We start from the raw sequence: 22641 nt of genomic DNA, 5'->3' as shown, positions 1-22641 counted from the left end.
TTTTCATTGTCCAAATTAATACAGAAGGCATTCCATACATTAAACAGTTATCGGCGCCTATCTCCAATTCGTAATACGGGGAAAATTTAGGTTGGTAGACATGTCGGTCAAATGTTCGTGCTGCCTGTGAAGAGCGATCCTTAGGAGGGGGCTCAAGAGGAGGAGATTGAAATATAATCTAGTATCAAAAGGACATCGGCGTCGTTAGGACGTTAATTTAAATCGATATTTTCGCAAAAACCACTAATCATCGGAGATTTTATTTAAAAAAAAATATATATTATTGGCATTGTCGGCCGTCTTACAAATTATTATTTGATAAACAACTGCACGTGTCCGCCGATCAGAAAACAGGGCTGTCAAAATATTATATCCATTAATATTTTTAAAATGTTAATTTCGTCATAGTATTATTATTACCTAATTCAAATTGAGCGTAGGTTGATACTCAAATACTATTATAGTATGTTTATGATTTCGAGAAAATAATACGATGATATATAATCCATATCAATTATTTGAAAACAATACATTTGCATGTAGGTACATGTATAATATAGTGAAAAGGTCAGATACCTGTTTAATTTTCAAGATAACATCAAAATTTGTATATACTTACCTAAATGAAGAATATTCGACATTCATGAGTGAGCACGGCTCAAAGCTATGAAAATGTGTTTTTTTCAATTTGAAAATATTTTAATTGTGTATTATTTTATTACAGATTCATAATACGTTATATAACTAATACAACATACTGTTTTTTTCTATGAATAAAAAAGACTGGAAGGAACATATTGTGTCACGGCAATCAAGAAAGACCGGAAAATATGGCCAACAATGCATGATACACAAACATAAAATACACAAAATTACCTATTTAAGTTTACCGCACACGTGCAGACCACACGATATTTGTTTTCGCAAAGTCATCGCTTTCCAAAATCGTCGCTATAGGATTGGTTTCCCGAATATCCGTTTTTGTCGAAATCGACCTTTTAATGCAGAATGTTTTTTTTGTATCTAATTGGACTAGAACCATCCCTTTCTTTAAATTACTTTGTAATGGTAATGGATACATCATTCATATACTGTAAAAATAACAATTTAAATATCTCCATGTATTTAAATATAGGATTATGAAATTTATTTTTCGTCTCCTGAACATTTGGTCTATTCGGGAAACCAATCCTACAGCGACGAAATGGCGAATTTGGTTGCCAGTTTTTATGGCGATGAATCAGTATGTTCCTTCCTGTCTTTTTTTATTCGTAGGTTTGTTTACTATGTACACCAAGAAATTTCCATTTATAAAATCCAAAATGAGTTTTGGAATATAATGCAACTAAAACTAGAAAAATTCTATCATGGGTGTTTACTTCTTGAATTAGTTGACCCCAGAAACAACAGGTCCATTCCACTACGTGAACCACAGTGGATATTATGCAGGGTCCACATTGGCAACATGTCGCCGGCAACCTCGTTAAATTTTACGATAAGTATGATAATTATCGTAAAATTTCTTAAGCCATTATGATAAATTAACGTATTAAACGTAAAATTTATCGAGGTTGTCGCGCGACATGTTGCCAGTGTGGACCCGGCATTATATGCACAAAACTTGAATAAAATATATTATAAATAAAATTTAAAAAGTACAATATAATTAATTGCGTCGACAGCCCTGGCGTCGCCCGCCAGTCGGATGGTCTAATAAAAAAATAATGTATCTAGTGACTGTATGTTAATAATTATTTTTAGGCACTCATGATATAAATTATTTCGCCCATTGCCTTTACATGCAATAATGGTTCTACCTACCACTTGTTTCACTAGTATAAAAGTGAAGTTGCGCAGTCAATAAAAAGTCACTTTCTTTTTATAATAGGCAGACACTAAATTCTACGTTTTAAAAAATATGCATTAGAATTAAACAATACCTATTATTTTTAATACGTAGGTCCTAAACATTACAAATAAACACTATTCATTATTAATGTTTTTTGGATAGCACATGAAATAAAAATGTAGGTAGATATGCATTTCAACATCCTTCGTATGTTCTCGGACAATTTCAGGTTAAAAAGTTATTAATATATTATTAAGTTTATATTGTGGCAACCACATAATTGAAAATGTCACCATCATATCGGTTGCAATACTTTCTCCCAAACAGTTGATTAACAAATTGAATTTAGTAACATTAACGTACCTACCTATATTAGAAGATATTATTTTTTGGTCACCCCATTCTGTCTTCACGTCGACCGTGTTTATGATTTAAATTTAATTTAGAGACCATTTACATTTGACACAAGCATTGTCGGCGACCTTTGTATATTGCTAGTAGACCAACAATTCCGGACCACATATAAAAAAATCATATTTTCAATTCTCAAGAGCAATTCTGTAGAGCTTACCCTTAAGATGATGAAGCTGATTCAGCGTCGTCTAGTCTGTAACTCGGTAATCAGGTCAGAAAAGATGTATGACACCTCTCGACTGTAGTATTTTTATTGTTTATAATTATTACTAATGATGTCCTATTAGATTTTACAAATTTATTATTTATGATAATATAGGGAGGTTATTACAAACACGCAACTATTCATAATTTTTTTTCTTGTGACCCTTGACTTGATAGGTTGGTAATGGAATTTTTACATAGGTACTCTATTTTATTGATTTGTTATTTAATAGTATTCGTTGCCAGTTTTTATTTGCATTTTGGTGAGTGTACATAGTGCCTGATGATGCCGAAAGGCAAAATCCGGGTAGCAAATAACGACTCAATTATTGGAATGCTACAAAACTTAAATCCATTAGAGTTTAAAAATACATCTAGGCATTTTGTTAATCCTTCATTATTATTATATTGAATTACTTAATTATCTAACCTTTCGGTAAATTGCAAGACAGATAAAAACTTGACAGCTTTAAGTCACCTCACAATATTGTTATGCACTAATTGTACTGCATCTTTCATGATGCCAATGAACCCACCTATTTAATTATGGGATCAAATTTTTCTAAGAACTCTAGGTACTGACAAATAATTGGTTATATAGAAAAAGTAATATTTTTCTTGTTTCATCGTCTCATAAATTTCTTGCGATGCCGAAGTCAAATAGATCGCGAGCTCCGATAGGGTTTAATATCGTCACTGCATATTCAATATAACATCTTATGTATAGTAGCTTAATTTTGAAGCGCGCTGATGAGTAGGTATTAAAAAGGCCAATAGTTAAAATTTGATGCAATTAGTATGACACCTTGTAGCAAAGAGGTAATGCATGGACGGGGCATAAACCCAGGAAATGCAGGGTTTGATTCTCTGCCAGGGTGTTGACGACACCCTGATCCTGGTGTGGTGCAGTGGCACCATGATTTTTAACCGGTCCAGTTCCAAACTAGGTTGAGAACCCCTGCTCTCGGCTGGCTCTGCAGGAGCGGAGGGGGTGGTCAAGTAAGAGTTCTTAGTGATCACTGGTAGCACTCTATGGTAGCAGACCACTGTATTAATTCATGATCGCGATGACGTCAGGGGTTACGTCAGGGGTTACGTCAATTATTATTGTTCATATTAATTTTCAAGGTCTCGGTCACGGCACTATGTATCAGAGACAGCTGATGGCTATTTACGATCCCGTAAGGTTCAAGTTTAATGTCACCACAATCCTATTGTTGGCCTAGGTCAGGGCCATATAGCAACACTAATTAATTTGGGATTCATGAACTATATTAATTAAAGGTACATTCTTTATTTTATAAGTTATTTATTTATCGTTATTTCATATAAAAGTTGTCATTCGCAAAATTGTTTATAATCTTTTATAAAACTTCGATATCGTATTTATTCGTAGTCGTAACATTCTTTATAATTATAATAGGCACTTTATGAAAAGGTTGGGAACTACTGACACTTTCCAAGATGTACCTTATGGTATTTCGCGTCTATACTTGTGAGTGACTCACTCACTACGCGAGTACTTGCGGGGTGACGTCACACGCTGTGACGCACTTGCTCGAGAGGTACACGTATGTACCTATTACTTCGCGAAAATTCTCTCGTAAGATTTTTTTACTGGAAAATCGGACACCAAAATGGCGTGGATTAAGCCTATTTAGTTTTGAAGCGGCGAGACCTACTAAATTTTGTATGAAATACTTCGACGTTTTATAACGAATTGGCGGGATTTTCTCGACAATATGACTTCACGGGACGCGAGGCTCCGCCTACGGTTTTAAGACTTTATCAATTCTATCGTAATACCTTGAGATATCTAATCAAGAAATATTAAGGCTAGATGAGGACCCTAATTACCCTTCATTTTAAATATATTACGAGACTCTATAAACTTAGCAAAATATGCGTACATGACTTTTACATGACACTTCAACGCTCGGGCGATGAACCAATGGGATTGTTTCTATCCCCTTCTTCAAGATAATTGGTAAAATTTCCCGACCAATAGAATCGCTTTTCCCCTTCAACTAAAAAAAAGGCAAAATCTTTAAACCAACCACGGGAATGTGGATTATTTTTCCAACCAGATTGGAAGTAACCATTCTTTTAATATCTGCAAACGATACGACTTTCAATATCGTCATGAAAGCGTTACTATGGGTTTTTACATACCTAATCTAGCTAAATATTTTGTATTATGTGACAATCGATAAAGCTATACTGTCACAACAGTGGGGCCATACAAATATGACATAATAATACGAAGTGTGCCGATGTTTTTCAAATGTGCTTTTTGTCACACGATGTTAAAAAAATGATAGATAACTCGTATAAGACATTTATATGGTATTATTATTATAAATAAAAATAATGCTGGATAATTTCCCAAACATTGGTAAGTAAGTATGTAATATACCTACGACAATTAACGCAATACATTTTTATTGGCTCTCAATTTCTTAGGCTTCTGAGAAAAACGCTTTTAAATAATATCGTCACTGTTCTGGCAGAAGACACTAATTCGAAAAAATGACATATTGAGTTAGTTATACCAAAATGTACCTTATTTCAAACTTTACCGTCTGGCAACCTTCTTAATAAATAAAGTCTTTATTTTAAAGTCATCCTTTTTACGATTACTTAATAAACTCACATGTATCACTCACCATTTCAAATATTTTAACAACTTCAAAGTCAAATTACTCAAAACTAGTATTTTTTAGTTAGTGTGTTCTGCGGAAACAGAGTCGATATAATGTCTTTATCAATGACTTAAAACATATGAATAAGATTAATTAATACGATTGAAAAAGGTAAGCGTGAAACTATTTATGAATTGTGTTGGTACTACATTGTTTACATATTGCATAGTAACATTCAATATAATGACTTTATATTATTACGAACGTGAGTCGTTTTGTGTCTTTTTAGTTTATCAGATGTTCTACAAGAGTAATGACATTGATCACATTTAAATGGCGTTTCATTAGAACGCGTCATTTTATGTCTTTTAATCGTACTAAAATATATAAAAGAGTAATAACATTGGTCACATTTAAACGGCTTTTCACCAGAATGAGTCATTTTGTGTACTTTCATGTTACTAAATGTTGTACAAGTGTAATAACATTGATCACATTAAAATGGCTTTTCACCAGAATGAGTCATTTTGTGTAATTTCATGTTACCAAATGTTATACAAGTGTAATTACATTGGTCACATTTAAACGGCATTTCACTGGTATGCGTCATTTTGTGTCTTTTCAACGTACTAGACATTATACAAGAGTATTTACATTGGTCACATTTATATGGTTTTTCACCAGAATGTGTCATTTTATGTAATTTCATGTTACTTAATCTTGTACAAGAGTAATAACATTGATCACATTGAAATGGCTTTACACCAGAATGAGTCATTTTGTGTGTTTTCATCGTACCAGATTGTATACAAGAGTAATTACATTGGTCACATTTAAATGGCCTTTCACTGGAATGCGTCATTTTGTGTCTTTTCAACGCAACAGGCATTATACAAGAGTATTTACATTGGTCACATTTATATGGTTTTTCACCAGAATGAGTCATTTTGTGTAATTTCATCTTAGCAAATTTTATACACGAGTAATCACATTGCTCACATTTAAATGGTTTTTCACCAGAATGAATCATTTTGTGTACTTTCATGTTACTAGATGTTGTACAAGAGTAATTACATTGATCACATTGAAATGGCTTTACACCAAAATGAGTCATTTTGTGTGTTTTCATCGTACCGGATTGTATACAAGAGTAATTACATTGGTCACATTTAAATGGCCTTTCACTGGAATGCGTCATTTTGTGTCTATTCATACCACATAATGTTATAGAAGAGTATTTACATTGATCACATTTAAATGGCGTTTCACCAGAATGAGTCATTATGTGTATTTTCAACGTAACAGATGCTATACAAGAGTAATTACATTGGTCACATTTAAATGGTTTTTCACTAGAGTGACTCATTTTGTGCCTATCCATATCACTTAATGTTATACAAGAGTAATTACACTGCTCACATGTAAATGGCTTTTCGCCAGAATGATTAATTTTGTATAGATTGTTAAAATTTTTTTGAATGCTTAAGCAATCAACAGGTACTAATAATTTGGGATCTGTCAAGTTAGATTGTATATTCTTACACTTAGCAGTGCGACTGATTATATTTTCATTCGTTGCATATATCCCCAATTCTTTTTTAACGTCTTTATAGTCAATCTCTATTTCATCGTATGGCTCCTGTACTTTAAACATTTTCTCTGACAATCCGAGACCGAAATAGGTCACGTCAGTGGTTGCAGGAATCAACTAAAACAAGGTAAAGTATCGCATTAACATAGGCAAATGACATAGGTTTATAAAATATTAATTTTTAAAAAACCAAACATCTTAACGTAATTATGTAGAAATGTTGACATGCTGCGAGGATCAAAGTCGTATAAGTAAAATGTTGATTCTTTCAAATAAATAGATTGATATATACCTGACTTCCTGGGTTGTATTCGGAATTAGAGCAACTAGGTTGAGGGAAATCATAATTTGCATTGGAAATGAAATCAAACATTATTTCATAATTCGCTGCTATCCCCACATTAAACAAGTCTACCAAATAACTGACATGCAACATTGAATCAAAATAATACATGTGCAGAACAAAACATTGCTGTAGATCAGGATCTGCTAAACTGTGTGCCGCAAGAAGTCTTTGGGTGTGCCGCGAATGAAGATGCCTCCAAACGGTTGATTTTAAATAACCCCTATACATTTAATTTTTTTTTCAATTTTATAATAATAATAAATTCAACATTTACATATTCTAATAAATATCTGTCGCTGTGTCGGAGTGCTTCATACTGAAGTACGTTGACTCTCAAAAGGAAAAGTACTGCCACGATTTATCTCTACGAGCAGAAATTATTTCTTTCTTCGATGCTGAAAATATGGGTTACAATTTTCTTTCCTTTCTTCCTTCTTTTCCGAAATGCAAGGAGCAAACGAAAACATCATCAAGATTACAGAAAAATGTAAATCTTTCACTGAAAAGCTAGACCTGCAGGCCGACAAGTTAAAAATTTACAGCTTGATTGCTTCCTAGGTGTAGACGCATCCATGATACCATTTCCCCTAAACTACTCCCCACTACTCTTGAAGACTTATTTAGGAAACTTGATTGAGAGGAAAAGGTGTTCCAATTAATGGGGAGCACCTCAGTCACCTGCGCTTTGCAGATGATATTGTTATACTCTCACTAGACCCGAAAGACCTCCAAGGTAGAATGCAAGAACTCGCGAATGTCAGTCAAACGGTCGGTCTAAAGATAAATGTCTGAATGAAAAGAGGAACTGTTTTTCGGACCCTGCGATTATCAGTATTAATGGCACCCAACTCGAGCAAGTCAGCAGCTACGTCTATCTCGGACAGTTGTTGCCCATAGACGGAAGCATGCACGATGAAATTACTCGAAGAACAAGGCTGGGATAGAGTGCTTTCGGACGTCTGAATAGTATCTTCAAGAGTGACCTACCATTATGTCTTAAGCGTAGGGAATACAACCAATGTGTACTACCCGTGCTCACGAATGGCAGCGAGATGTGGACCCTCAACACGAGAGATTTCCAAAGGCTAAGAGTCGCACAGCTAGGCATGGAGAGGTGTATGTTGTGCGTCACGCGAAAGGACCGTAAGAGAAACGAATGGGTTAGGAAGCAGACAAGAGTACGCGATGTAATAGACGTTGCCAAACAGCTGAAATGGAGATGGGCGGGGCACTTTTCTCGCCGAAAGGATGGCCGCTGGACAAATGCCATCATCCAGTGGTACCTACGGGGCACGAAACGGCCACAGGATCACCCTAAAAGTCACTGGATTGACGAACTAGTATACATTAAATACATATTCTTTTGTATGAATTGAAAGAGGCCAACAAGTTTTATCTCCATCAATGTAATTTACTTACTGTAGTATGTGAAAAAGGGTGAATAGGGAAAACAAGTGAATGCTCTCACACAAACGGAATAGCTTTGGTATTTAACAAAAAAATAAACATACAAACTATGGAGTGATGGTGGGTTTCAAATGTGATAAGTAAAGAAAAACAATCGATGTGTGTACTTTTGTACGCGCGTAGAAATTTATACTTCTTTGGCGTAACAAAACAAAAACAAAACTTGTGATAAACTAGATTTTTTGACAACTTGTTAAATTACACACTCAGGACCGCTTATTGGAACAACGTTGGTTTATTTCTTTAGACTTTAACTTATATTACTAAATTAAATAATGGTTTCTCGTTGTTTTTATTTTTAAAGTACCAAAGGTTACTCTGGCGATTAATCGCTTGTCTACGTAAGGAATTGCAAATGGCCGACAATAATAAATTAGCTGCCTAGGCAACGAAACAATTCTAATTTATAATATTATACCGTTTAATCGTCACGATTGCAGTACCATACCGTGGCGTATAGGTAGTGCGTTGACCTGATAACCGAACAATTGGTGGTTTGAATCCAATCGAGTGCGTTTTTTACGTGTGAAAAAATTAATTCACACGTTAAAAATACACTCTGATCTGATTTCCCAAACGCGCCAAAAGAAGTATAATTTCAAAAATCTTAATATAGTCATCAGCTTCTTTAGCACACTCAGGTACAACGATCAAATACTAAACTAATTCAAGTACTTATATGAATGTGGGTACCTAAATAGAGTTACCTCAATGAAGAATAGAAGCTAGTTATAGCTGATTCAGAATTGAGATATAATGCAATTAGTTTGCCGACCTTTGACAGAAGACGTCACCCAGGAAATGAAGTCTTTACATGTAAAATTGGAAATACCTGTTGTACTGGTCTGTAATTTGAATACGAGCATCCTGGTTGAGGATCATCATCATAAAATGGGTTTACTGTATCTTCGATAAGCTCGCGCTTGACGTCAACAAACCCACAGTCTTTCTCAGATTTTGCGGGGTACTGCAAGGAACATAATACTATAAGATCACAATATAATATAAATAGTATAGTATAGCCAATGTATCGTTATATATGTGAATACGTGTATTAATTAAGGCGCTAAGTATCAAAAAGTAGTTTTGCTTGTGGCTACAAAATACTGATTTGTCAAATAAAATTGTATGAAGCAGACATTTTGAAAAATGTAGTTTCACAGTATGAAGCAATTTCGGCAGCTTCTATAATTTTAAAACTTAAATTTATTTTGAATTTCCACAGTACATAGCTTTGAAATTAACATTTCCGGTCACGGTGTAAGTACCACGCAAAAAATCTTATTTTAAGGTCTAAGTACTAGCTCAGGGACGCTGGTAGGATCTAAGTACACACTGATGACATTTTCAATAGAGATGGGTAAAATATTACAAATTATAAAAAGAAGATTTTTCGATACTTTTGATTTAATAATTCAATTATTTATTTACCTACTTCTAATACAATCATTCTGCGTTTTATTTCGGCGATGTGCATATAACCCTAGAGACTATAGAGCAGTGGTTTCCAAACTTTATGTTACTACGCCTCCCTTTTAAAAATAAACTAATCTTGGCGCCTCCCCCCCCCCCTTTAATTCATTAAATAATACAGACACCTTTTAAAATAGTCAACAATGTACTAACACAAAATGAAAAAAAAATAAACAAGGTTTTACTAAATACTTATATATTCATTTTTAAATTAATTTGTTTTTCATGCGATGAATGTGCTTGTTTATTAGCACAATCAATTTCAATAGAAGTCAATTTAAATTTATCATGTTCATTGACAAATGGATTCTATCATGGACCCTACATCCTGAAGCGGGCCCCGAGATCAGGAACTTTTTTTACAATTAATAAAATAATGTTAAAAGTGCATTATCAACTATTCTAGAACTCTGCAGTAAATAGGCCGGCCATAATAAAATGCTTGTTATGTTATGTCATTATGTGTGCAGTGATTCCCTTTATCCTTTACCTGTAAACAATACTCAGCCAGTGTCTATATTATAAACATCTACTGGTGATATAACTGATAAATTATCATTAATTATTTTGAACTTGTTTTGTATTAAGTAGGTACATATGTGAGTCAGTCAATATCACACTTTGAAATGTTTTAATTTAAATAGTAGTACACATTTTTTTTATTTGATACCGTACAACTTAGCAATCGTGAAATAGTTAATATAAAATATGTTCTTAATTAATGATAGGATGTATATTTCCCATTTAATTCAATAAGGCATAATAAATTATTATTATTATATTCTGTAAATTATTGAAGAAGTAGGTACAATGTGTTTTATATATATATATATATATATATATAACTAGCTTAAGTACCCGGCTTTGCGCAGGGTCGCTTCGTGGTTATATTTATCTTAGATATTTATAAAATAATAAGAGGTTAATATTTTTTTAATATTAAAATATCTGTTTAAAACAATATGGCAATATGAAAATAATTTTAATAGCAGTAAAGGTCAAACAAAAGAACACTAAATTAAAATCAAATCCAAAATATGAAAACGTTATTAATGTTATTAATATGTAGTAAAAAAAATCAAAATTGGATGGAACAGACAGACAAACAACAAACTTTGTATTTTATATAATACTAATTTAGAAACCTTCGCAGGTGTGCGCACATCAACTGACAATAGTTTCATTGCAATCGGATGAATGGTATAAGAACGCATACGAATAGAAGAAGAAAAAGATGGTTGTACTAATTCAGAAACCTTCGCGGGCGTGCGCACAACAACTGTTCAATATTTCATTGCAATCGGATGAATAGTATAGGAACGCATACGAATAGAAGAAGATAGAATAAAAGAAGAAGATGAAAATGGTTGTACTAATTCAGAAACCTTCGCGGGTGTTGGCACAACTACTGACGAAAATTTTGTTGCAATTGGATGAATGGAATAGGAACGCATACGAATAAAAGAATATAGAATAGAAGAAGAAGAAGATGGTTGTACTAATTCAGAAACCTTTGCGGGTGTTATCACAACAACTAACGAAGGTTTCATCGCAATCGGATGAATGGGATAGGAACCATACGAATAAAAGAAGATATAATGACGAAGAAGAAGAATATGTTTTTTCTAATTTAGAAACCTTTGCGGGTGTGCGTAAAATAACTGACGAAAGTTTCATCGCAATCGGATGAATGGTATAGGAATCATACGAATAAAAATAGAATTAAGAAGAAGTAGATGATGATTTTTCTAATTCAGAAACCTTTGGGGGTGTGCATACAACCACTTAACAAAATGTCATCGCAATCGGATGAACGGTATGGCAGCGCATAAAATACGAACAAACAAACAAATAGGTATTGATTTTTATATATCAGATATACTTAATATTCTGAATTTCAAACCAAGAAAATGTATTTAAAAAAACGATATATAACGATACGCATTGAACATCACTAGCGCTTTCTTGACAAATTAGCGGATTGTGTGAAACAATTATAAAAATGTACCTACCTCAGAATTTCGAGGTTTTATGGCTAGAATCACTTTACTATTAATTGTAGAGTACTCCTGGCCACTAGTTTAGAGTTTTTTTTTACATTTTGGACACTTCCTTCATCTTTTTGGCAACGTTTTTTAACAAAACTCGTGAGTGTCAACACACCGTTTTCAGCCATTTTATATGGAATGCCGTTGAACACTGAAGTGGTACTTACACCCTTACAAATAAAACACGCCAATGGACTTACATCGTCGCCAGATTTAAATATTCTATTGTATTTTTTTGACTTGCTTAAGGCACTTAGACCATAGTTAATAGTATTGGCGTTGGTACGTAGAACAGTTTTCTATAAAAATGTCAGTTTTTTTAATTTTCGTACTTGGCGCCTGAATTAATACACGTATTTATGTTATTTGTAGGAGAATTGGAGTACCTATATTATGTTATTACTAATTAAAGGGAAATTAACGTACGTTTCCTTAGCAGAGTTAAAAAATAATCACCTAGGTACCCATGCAATGCTTATTCTTTTAATACAAAAATTTGAGTAGGTATATACTATATATGTTATGATATGATAAGTAAATTAAATACAATCACGAAATGTGTTTGACAGTTAGCAATATTCGTTTAAAAACGCAGTATCTTTTAGTAAGCTACACATATCTAGCAGCATGGGTAGGTAGATTAATAGTGCCCGTGAACGTGTACGGATTTATTTGCAGCAATTGTGATTATTTTAAACTATCGTGACAATAGTTGTTTAAACGTAAAAGTGCTGTCTCTCTCCAATCTCATTTATCAACAGTAAGCGAGACGCGATGTTATCATTTCACGGTAAAAAAAATCGGTTCACCTCAAAATGAGGGTGAAGTTTGTTTTTTTGCCGGCAGGTTCGCCACTATCGTTCTACTGCGCTGGCACAGATTTGTCGCATAAAAATTCAGAAGCTTCCGAACTTTTTTGATTGATGCATGCAATATTGCAACTTGCATGACAATACGTGCATTTTCTTGTTATGGCCGCGATAATACGTACCGTAAAACCCCCTAACTTCGCCAAGTGTCCCTAACTTCACCTAAATCAATTAAACACTAAAAACTCATGTTTTTACTACCTATTGCACCACTTTAAGTCACTGAGGCGATTTTAAAGATAATATTCGTCCTGTCACCACACAATTTTCAAACCGCCATTATTTTCGCCGTGTTTGTGTTAGTACCGTTTTTTCGAGTCCGGTTTGAAGAGATTTTTTCGGAATACCTCTGAACTTTTGCTGATTTCTACGAATCTTGTAGAGGTAGGTTCTTCATATTTTTAATATAATATAGTGATATAGTCTGCTTGCCAAATGTAACGTGCGATTTCCGATATTTATAATAAAACATCAATTATTTGAGTATGCAATGTCAGGCTATGTTTTTTGAACTACTTGTTCCTAGTTCCTACACTTCCCCTGGCTTTAGGGTTGTCACAAAAAAACGATTTTCTTGAAATAAATGTGTTTTTTTTATTTTTATTGTTTTTAGACTAAAAACTATTCATCACTTTGAATCACCAGTTAACAATTTTTCTCATATTTCCTTTATTAAAAATTTACTATGTAAATCAACACATAAAAATGATACTATAATGCTTTGGGTTTTGGCAGCCCTAGCGTAAATTGGTAGGTTGTATGAAACAGTCATTGAAGTGATTCCTATCTTCGCCAACGTAGATATTTCTTTAAAATATGTCAAATTGTCTCAAGCATAAGACCTGAATTTGCTTAAGGCTATTTTTTAATAGATTTCGTGAGTATCCATAGACAATATTTTTTTATTGTACCTACTAAAACACATTGGGCGAAGTTAGGGAATCGTGCCGTAACTTCGTCTATATAAAAAATAGTGATTTATTGTATTATTTAGTATGAAAAGGGTATTACTTCAATATAAATAAAATTAAACACTATCATTGTACATTTCATAAGATCTATAAGACTTCATATTGGTGGATATTTTGGTGGCAAAACGACTTTCTGTTAAAAAACCTGGCGAAGTTAGGGGGTTTTACGGTACTGTCAGCAGTAAATCCATGCACGTGTAAACGAGTTATACGCCTAGCATGTACTTACATAATCACGAACAATTATTACTAAAATAAAATAATAATTGCTGCTGAATTGAATGTTAGAGTGTCATTGATTAAACAAAATTAGAAAACATTTTAAAATAGTTTGTAAAATATAAAATATACTATAGGTACTCCATACTGGTGTTTTGCAAGAGTATTTGACAGATTCTTAACAAAACTAACCTCAAACTTGTAACCTGAATCATCAGCATTTTCTTGCTTTATGGTGGGGGCGTCCGGGACGTTTGGGTTCGTAATTATTGGTACTTCAAACCAAGGCTGCACTTCCTCATCAGGATCGCGCTTGATAAAAGTATCCATGCTTCAATATTTGGGCTTTGGTCTGCGTAATATTATATTAATCTACGGCCCTGCTCAGTGCGGTCAGTGCCAGAAAGGAAATTGAAGGGTCCTCGTTCGTGTTGCCATAATCAAGAAAATAATATTTTGTGAAACGAAGTATACCTACATGAGATACCTACATAAAATCAGATACTATTATTTTAATAGAGTTATTTATTTTTTTATTCATTTATTTATCATTTATTCATATTGTTTTATAATTGTTAGATTCCTAAGGTTAATTATTATATCCTACTAGCTGAAGTACCCGGCTTCGCACAGGGTCGCTTCGTGGTTATATTTATCTTAGATATTTAAAAAATAATAAGAGGTAATTATTTTTTTAATATTAAAATATCTGTGTAATACAATATATCAATATGAAAATAATTCTAATAGGAGTAAAGGTCAAACAAAAGAACACTAAATTAAAATCGAATCCAAAATACGCAAACGTTATTAATGTTATTAATATGCACTAACAAACCAAAATTGGATTAAACGAACTTTGTATTTTATATAATACTAATTTAGAAACCTTTGCAGGTGTGCGCACCACAACTTACAAACATTTCATCGCAATAAGATGAATGGTATAAGAACGCATACGAATAGAAGAAGATAGAATAGATGAAAAAGAAGAAGAAATGGTTGCCTCAATTCAGAAACCTTGGCGGGCGTGAGCACAATACTTGATCAAAATTTCATTGCAATCGGATGAATGGTATAGGAACGCATACGAATAGAAGAAGAAGAAGATGGTTGTACAAATTCAAAAACCTTTGCGGGCGTGCGCACAACAACTGGTCAAAATGTCATCGCAATCGGATGAATAGTATAAGAACGCACACGAATAGAAGAAGATAGAATTGAAGAAAAAGATGAAGAAAATAGTTTTATCAATTCATTAACATTAAGCTTAAAAGCTTTTTAAAGCTTAAAAGCTTGATCAAAATTTCATTGCAATCAGATGAATGGTATAGGAACGCATACGAATAGAAGAAGATAGAATATGAGAAGAAGATGGTTGTACTAATTCAGAAACCTTCGCGGGTGTTGGCACAATTACTGATGAAAGTTTCATCGCAATCGGATGAATGATATAGGGACCATACGAATAAAAGAAGAAATAATGAAGAAGAAGAAGAAGATGGTTGTACTAATTCAGAAACCTTTACGGGTGTTACCACAAAAACTGATAAAGGTTTCATCGCAATCGGATGAATGGAATAGGAACTCATACAAATAGAAGAATATAGAATAGAAGAAGAAGATAGTCGTACTAATTCAGAAACCTTTGCGGGTGTTATCACAACAACTGACGAAGGTTTCATCGCAATCGGATGAATGGTATAGGAACCATACGAATAAAAGAAGATGTAATGAAGAAGACGAAGAAAATGTTTGTACAAATTCATAAACCTTTGCGGGTGTTGGCACAACCACTGACGAAAGTTTCATCGCAATCGGATGAATGATATAGGGACCATACGAATAAAAGAAGAAATAATGAAGAAGAAGAAGAAGAAGAAGATGGTTGTACTAATTCAGAAACCTTTACGGGTGTTACCACAAAAACTGATGAAGGTTTCATCGCAATCGGATGAATGATATAGGAACCATACGAATAAAAGAATACATATATAATAAAGAAGAAGAAGAAGATGGTTGTACAAATTCAGAAACCTTCGCGGGTGTTGGCACAACCACTGACGATCGGAATCGGATGAATGATATAGGGACCATACGAATAAAAGAAGATATAATGAAGAAGAAGAAGAAGAAGAAGATGGTTGTACTAATTCAGAAACCTTAACGGGTGTTACCACAACAACTTATGAAGGTTTCATAGCAATCGGATGAATGATATAGGAACTATACGAATAAAAGAAGATAGAATGAAGAAAAAGAAGAAGATGGTTGTACTAATTCAGAAACCTTTGCGGGTGTTATCACAACAACTGACGAAGGTTTCATCGCAATCGGATGAATGGTATAGGAACCATACGAATAAAAGAAGATATAATGAAGAAGACGAAGAAAATGTTTGTACAAATTCATAAACCTTTGCGGGTGTTGGCACAACCACTGACGAAAGTTTCATCGCAATCGGATGAATGATATAGGGACCATACGAATAAAAGAAGAAATAATGAAGAAGAAGAAGAAGAAGAAGGTGGTTGTACTAATTCAGAAACCTTTACGGGTGTTACCACAAAAACTGATGAAGGTTTCATCGCAATCGGATGAATGATATAGGAACTATACGAATAAAAGAATACATATATAATAAAGAAGAAGAAGAAGATGGTTGTACAAATTCAGAAACCTTCGCGGGTGTTGGCACAACCACTGACGATTGGAATCGGATGAATGATATAGGGACCATACGAATAAAAGAAGATATAATGAAGAAGAAGAAGAAGATGGTTGTACTAATTCAGAAACCTTTACGGGTGTTACCACAACAACTTATGAAGGTTTCATAGCAATCGTATGAATGATATAGGAACCATACGAATAAAAGAAGATAGAATGAAGAAGAAGAAGAAAATAATGATTTTTCTAATTTAGAAACCTTCATGGGTGTGCATACAACCACTTACCAAAATTTAATCGCAATCGGATGAATGGTATAGGAACCATACGAATAAAAGAAAATAGAATGAAGAAGAAGAAGAAGATGATGATTTTTCTAATTCAGAAACTTCATGGGTATGCATACAACCACTTACCAAAATTTCATCGCAATCGGATGAATGGTATAGAAACGCATACGGGACAGACACACAGACAGACAGACATACAGACAGACAGACATTCATTTTTATATATTAGTATAGCCTATACTCTTCGCGAAAGTGCAAGCAATAAGTTGACAAAGTTTTATCGCAATCGGATGAACGGTATGGCAGTGCATTCAAAACGAACAAACAAACAAACAAACCCACAAACAAATATTATTTTTTATATATTAGATATGTATACTATAATAATTTTGCCGCCACCAGTGACGTCCCTGGACAAAATGCCGCCCCGGGGCATTAATATCATTATTACAGTATACAAATAGGATATAATAATTAACCTTAGGAATCTAACATTTAACAATATGAATATTTGTTTGCTGTTTAGCATAATTTTATTTTATAAAAATAACCGTTGAAAATAATATAAAGCCACGTGTTCAACAAAGAAAGACTTTTCATTAATATTTAATTGTGTGATTCCTGGGTTCAGCCAACATCTTGAGAAGAAGCTAATAGAACCCGGAATATCTCATGTGGTACCTATATATTATTTAATTATTTTTAATATGATGAATTATTCAATTGATTTTAACAACACTACTTACTTTGATTTTTTTGATATACTTTATTATATCAATGATTGTACCTAACTATCTAGGGACGGCAACTTATATGAAAGTATGGTGAGGCAGGCTGGGAATCAAGTTATGGTAGCACTTCAACGTGCGTCACATTGACGCTCAGTTTGCATTGGTAAATCAACGTGGAAGGTTCACCTGAGCTAGGAAATATTCAGTAAAAATGGTTGTGTGTAGTGTGTTAAATTGTAAAAACGATAGAAATGAAAAGAATGAACGCTTAGGAGCCGTGACGTTTCACAAGTGAGTATATTTAATTACTTTTATACATGTTAAAATAATAATCTTAAATAATCTCGGCTGCTAACGCGTGGTTAAATTCGTTCCGAATTACTCTGTTTACATCGCATGACACAGCAGTCGTGTTTGTATTGCTCAGGACCGCATTTAATTGAACGCATTGATTATTAATATTATGATTGAATATAAGAAACACATTTTGATTGTATCGTATATTTGAGCATTGTTATATTATCATTGTATGCGTTGATACTTTGATATTATTCACTGTTAATTCTTCGTGGAATACCAGTACACAAGATTTTTTAAGATTGTAAATAACGTGATATATATTTATTTATTTTGTTTACAATATTAATTGATTATAAGACGAGTTTGTGTTCAGATATTTATAATCCATATACCTACCTATAGATATGTACGTACTGCTTATATTATGTTTGCCTTAGGTTTCCCCGTGACTTGGAACGTCGGCTAAATTGGTCAAAAAGAGTACGTGGCAAAGGACCATCACGTCGTTTGTTCGGCGCATTTTGACAGGAAATTTATTAAAATTTTAAACAAAGGACAGCACGTATTACAACAAAATGCATTCCCATCAATTTCTCCAGAATCATCGTCCTCAGAATGTGTGGTAAATATAAGTTGTTTATTTAACATACATAACTTGAAAACACCTCAGATAATATATACAGAAAAACATCACCGCCAATATATTTTTTTAAATGTTGTTTTTTATTGTTTATAGCAATCCATGAATGTCATAGAAACACATGATGACATTGGCATATCACCCAGAAATGAAAATCTTCCCCAGGACATCTGTGAAACACCTCGAAAACAATATTTAAGAAAACAATTGAAACACTTTCAAGACTTAATAAAATTATTGATGACTGTACACGCGTTGAATTGAAGAGGCATTTCCTGCAAACCCACTAATTTGCACATCTTACTGAACTAGCCTTTTTAATAGTTTTAGTTAAAATTATCAATTTATTCAAATTATTTGTATAAATCACCAATTATTCTACAATATTTATGATCAATTTTATATGTCGATATAATACATGTAGGTAAGTAGGTTTTTACTATAAAATAATGTTTTAAAGAGATTTTGATAGTTATATTTTTACTGATAAGTACTTTTTTATGTTTCAATGAATACCGGTATTCAATAAAGAAACACCGAAAAACCGGCATTGATATTTTCATTCGGTATTGCAATCCCTAGGTAAACGTTTTGTGATATGTGATAATGTGATCTTTGTTTCTTATTTTTAAATGATTAGTTGTTATTAATTCAAAATTTTCTTATTAATTCTCTTAATATTTATCATTACAGAAATTTTGGAATGTTTTTTATACATTATATATATTGTAAGTATATATAATATTGTAGTATAACTTAATTAAACCCGAGCTAATTACAAATATGTAAGTTAAACTTAATTAAGGCTGAATAATTAATTACAGTGATGGGATATTTGCAAGAATTAATGTGTTTTCTATATCTTTATGTAAACTTTATTTTTGATTAATATACCTAATATGACATATATTATCCTTTTATAATTTTATTTACTTTAATTACTTTATTGCTATTATTATAATCACTTTATTACTTGTATTACTTTTGAAAGACATATAGAGTAAGTACCTAAATATCCTACCTATCTTTTCATAAATTCCCAACTTTCAAATATAATTATACTAAACTCCTAACAATGTTGTTATTTTAAACCTTCCTTCGATGAACATTATTATATTATATGAGTACGTAGTAACTACGTAAGGTACTACGGTCAAAGGGCCAACGTAAATCCTCAGTGATGCCCTGCATTTTTTTTATCGCGTCGCTTTTTCTCGTAAGTTGTCGGCTGTCGTCGACATGCACATTTGGTTGCATGAGTAACCCGCTTCATTGCCTATCTCTATATTTATACCATCTATGCTAACTATATTAAAATAATATTATCTGATTTTATGTAGGTACCTATCTCATGTGGGTATACTTCGTTTCACAAAATATTATTTTCTTGATTATGGCAACATGAACGAGGACGCTTCATTTTCCTTTCTGGCACTGAGCAGGGCCGTACATTAATATACTATTACGCAGACCGAAGCCCAAATATTGAAGCATGGATACTATTATCAAGCGCGATCTTGATGAGGAAGTGCAGCCTTGGTTTGAAGTACCAATAATTACGAACCCAAACGTCCTGGACGCCCCCACCATAAAGCAAAAGAATGCTGATGATTCAGGTTACAAGTTTGAGGTTAGTTTTTTTAAGAATCTGTCAAATACTACTGCAAAACAACAGTATGGAGTACCTATAGTATGTTTTTATATTTTACAAACTATTTAAAAATGTTTTCAAATTTTGTTTAATCAATGACACTAACATTCAATTCAGCAGCAAGAATTATTTTATTTTAGTAATAATTGTTCATCATTATGTAAGTCCATGCTAGGCGTATAACTCGTTTATACGTGCATGGATTTACTGCTGACAGTACGTATTATCATGGCCATAACAAGAAAATGCACGTATTGTCATGCAAGTTGCAATATTGCATGCATCAATCAAAAAAGTTCGGAAGCTTCTGAATTTTTATGCGACAAATCTGTGCCAGCGCAGTAGAACGATAGTGGCGAACCTGCCGGCAAAAAAACAAACTTCACCCTCATTTTGAGGTGAACCGATTTTTTTTACCGTGAAATGATAACATCGCGTCTCGCTTACTCTTGATAAATGAGATTGGAGAGAGACAGCACTTTTACGTTTAAACAACTATTGTCACAATAGTTTAAAATACTCACGATTGCTGCAAATAAATCCATGCACGTGTACAGGCGCTATTAATCTACCTATGCTGCTGGAAGGTGTATCTTACTAAAAGATACTGCGATTTTAAACGAATATAGCTAACTGTCAACACATTTCGTGATTGTATTTAACTTTTATATCATATCATAGCATCTAAAATAGGTAGGTACCTACTCAAAATTTTGTATTAAAATAATAAACATTGCATAAGTAGGTAATTATTTTTTAACTCTGTGTAGGAAACGTACGCTAACTTGTCTATAATAACATAATATACTCCAATTCTCCTATAAATATCAGAAATATAACGATACATGGGCTATATTATTTATATTGGTATATTGTGATCGTATAGTATGTATTATGTTCCTTTCAGTACCCTGCAAAACCTGAAACTAACTGTGGGTTTGTTGACGTCAAGCGCGAGCTTGTCGAAGATACAGTAGATCCATTTTATGATGAAGCTCCTCAACCAGGATGCTCGTATTCAGATTACAGACCAGTACAACAGGTACCTATGTCCGATTTTAGATGTAAAGATTTCATCTCCTCGGTGACGTCTTCTGTCAAAGGTCGGCAACCGAATTGCATTCTATCTCAATTCTGGGTCAGCTATAACTATAACTATGTCACTTCTTCTTTGAGGTAACTCTATTTAGGTACCCACATTCATATAAGTACTTGAATTAGTTTAGTATTTGATCGTTGAACCTGTATGTGCTAAAGAAGCTGATGCCTATTTATTAAGATTTTTTCATATCACATTTGAAACCCACCATCACTCCATAGTTTGTATGTTATTTTTTTTAATTAGGTACCTAAGCTATTTCGTTGGTGTGAGCGCATTAACTTGTTTTATGTGGGTAGAAAGTAAACCGGATACGGTTTGAGATTTGACGTTTGCTTCAGTGTTCCATTGAAAATCAAACCATTCCAAACTTTTATTTTTTTCTATCACTTTAACAGATCGTCATTAGTCTATGGATCGTCAGAAATGGTTTGAAATGAAACGTCAAACAGGTCCATTTACCTGGAACACCCAATGTTAAAACTCTAACTTTTTTTGCGTGCATTTGTTTGTGCATCGTTAGTGCACGTTTGTGCACGATTTTATTTCGTTTGTGCACCTATAATAACCGAAAAATTCCAATTTCAAATTGGGTGTTCCAGCTAAACGTTGGGTCACCCAATGTTGAAATTTCAACTTTTTTCGAGTGCATTCGTTTGTGCATCGTTAGTGCACGTTTGTGCACGCGTTTTTTTCGTTTTTGCACGCACATTAAGGGGATTATTCGCATTTCAATTTGGGTGACCCAGCTAAATGCTGGATACTTGTGTCACAAAACATGTGTTTTTCCTTAAATTTAAATTGTAAACACTTGTGCCTTGGTAGTGAACGTTAGTGCACGATTTTGTTTTGCTTTTTCACTTATATTCAGCGCGCTATTCAATTTTAAAGTTTGTATGCAAAACCTGACTGGGTGGGTTTAAAAAAATATTTTGTAGTTAAATCTCTTGTTGCCTAGCTAGTGCGCAATTCTGCATACTTTTTTATTTTTTTTCTTATATAGTGCGTGAGTTATTCTAAATGAAATATTTAATGATCGTTAAGTAGAACCACCCAACAAACTTTTTTAACTTTTTATTAAGTCATCAATTTGTCTATTATTGAATTACGTTTGTGCACGTGCTTTTTTTGTTTTATCGATTATATCGTGAGAGATATTATTTTTTA

The 22641-nt window shown here is 33.2% G+C and overlaps 2 protein-coding genes across 4 annotated transcripts in view; one reads left to right on the top strand and one right to left on the bottom strand.

Annotated features, from left to right (window-relative positions):
- LOC147074109 (uncharacterized) overlaps positions 1-14481 on the bottom strand; it is a 287538-nt gene extending 273057 nt beyond the window's left edge. The window contains exons 1-2 of one of the 2 annotated variants that reach the window (XR_015070241.1): positions 14286-14479; positions 9346-9480 (exon numbers count right to left, since the gene is read on the bottom strand). Coding sequence is in view for 1 of the 2 variants with exons in the window: in XM_085943723.1 (XP_085799849.1) it covers positions 9346-9480; positions 14286-14423 (273 nt within the window). In the remaining variant the exon portion in view is untranslated. Of the gene's footprint in view, positions 1-9345; positions 9481-14285 lie in introns of both variants that reach the window. The other variant, XM_085943723.1, reaches the window with a different exon arrangement.
- LOC147074107 (uncharacterized) overlaps positions 1-22641 on the top strand; it is a 404768-nt gene that overhangs the window by 321102 nt on the left and 61025 nt on the right. The gene's annotated exons all lie outside the window — the stretch shown is intronic.

Source organism: Rhyacophila brunnea, unplaced genomic scaffold (genome assembly GCF_057557595.1).
Source record: "Rhyacophila brunnea isolate RB1 unplaced genomic scaffold, BYU_Rbru_1.0 scaffold_16, whole genome shotgun sequence".
Classification (NCBI taxonomy): domain Eukaryota; kingdom Metazoa; phylum Arthropoda; class Insecta; order Trichoptera; family Rhyacophilidae; genus Rhyacophila; species Rhyacophila brunnea.
The sequence above is the reverse complement of the archived record's forward strand: the minus strand, read 5'-3'. Positions and strand labels throughout refer to the sequence as shown.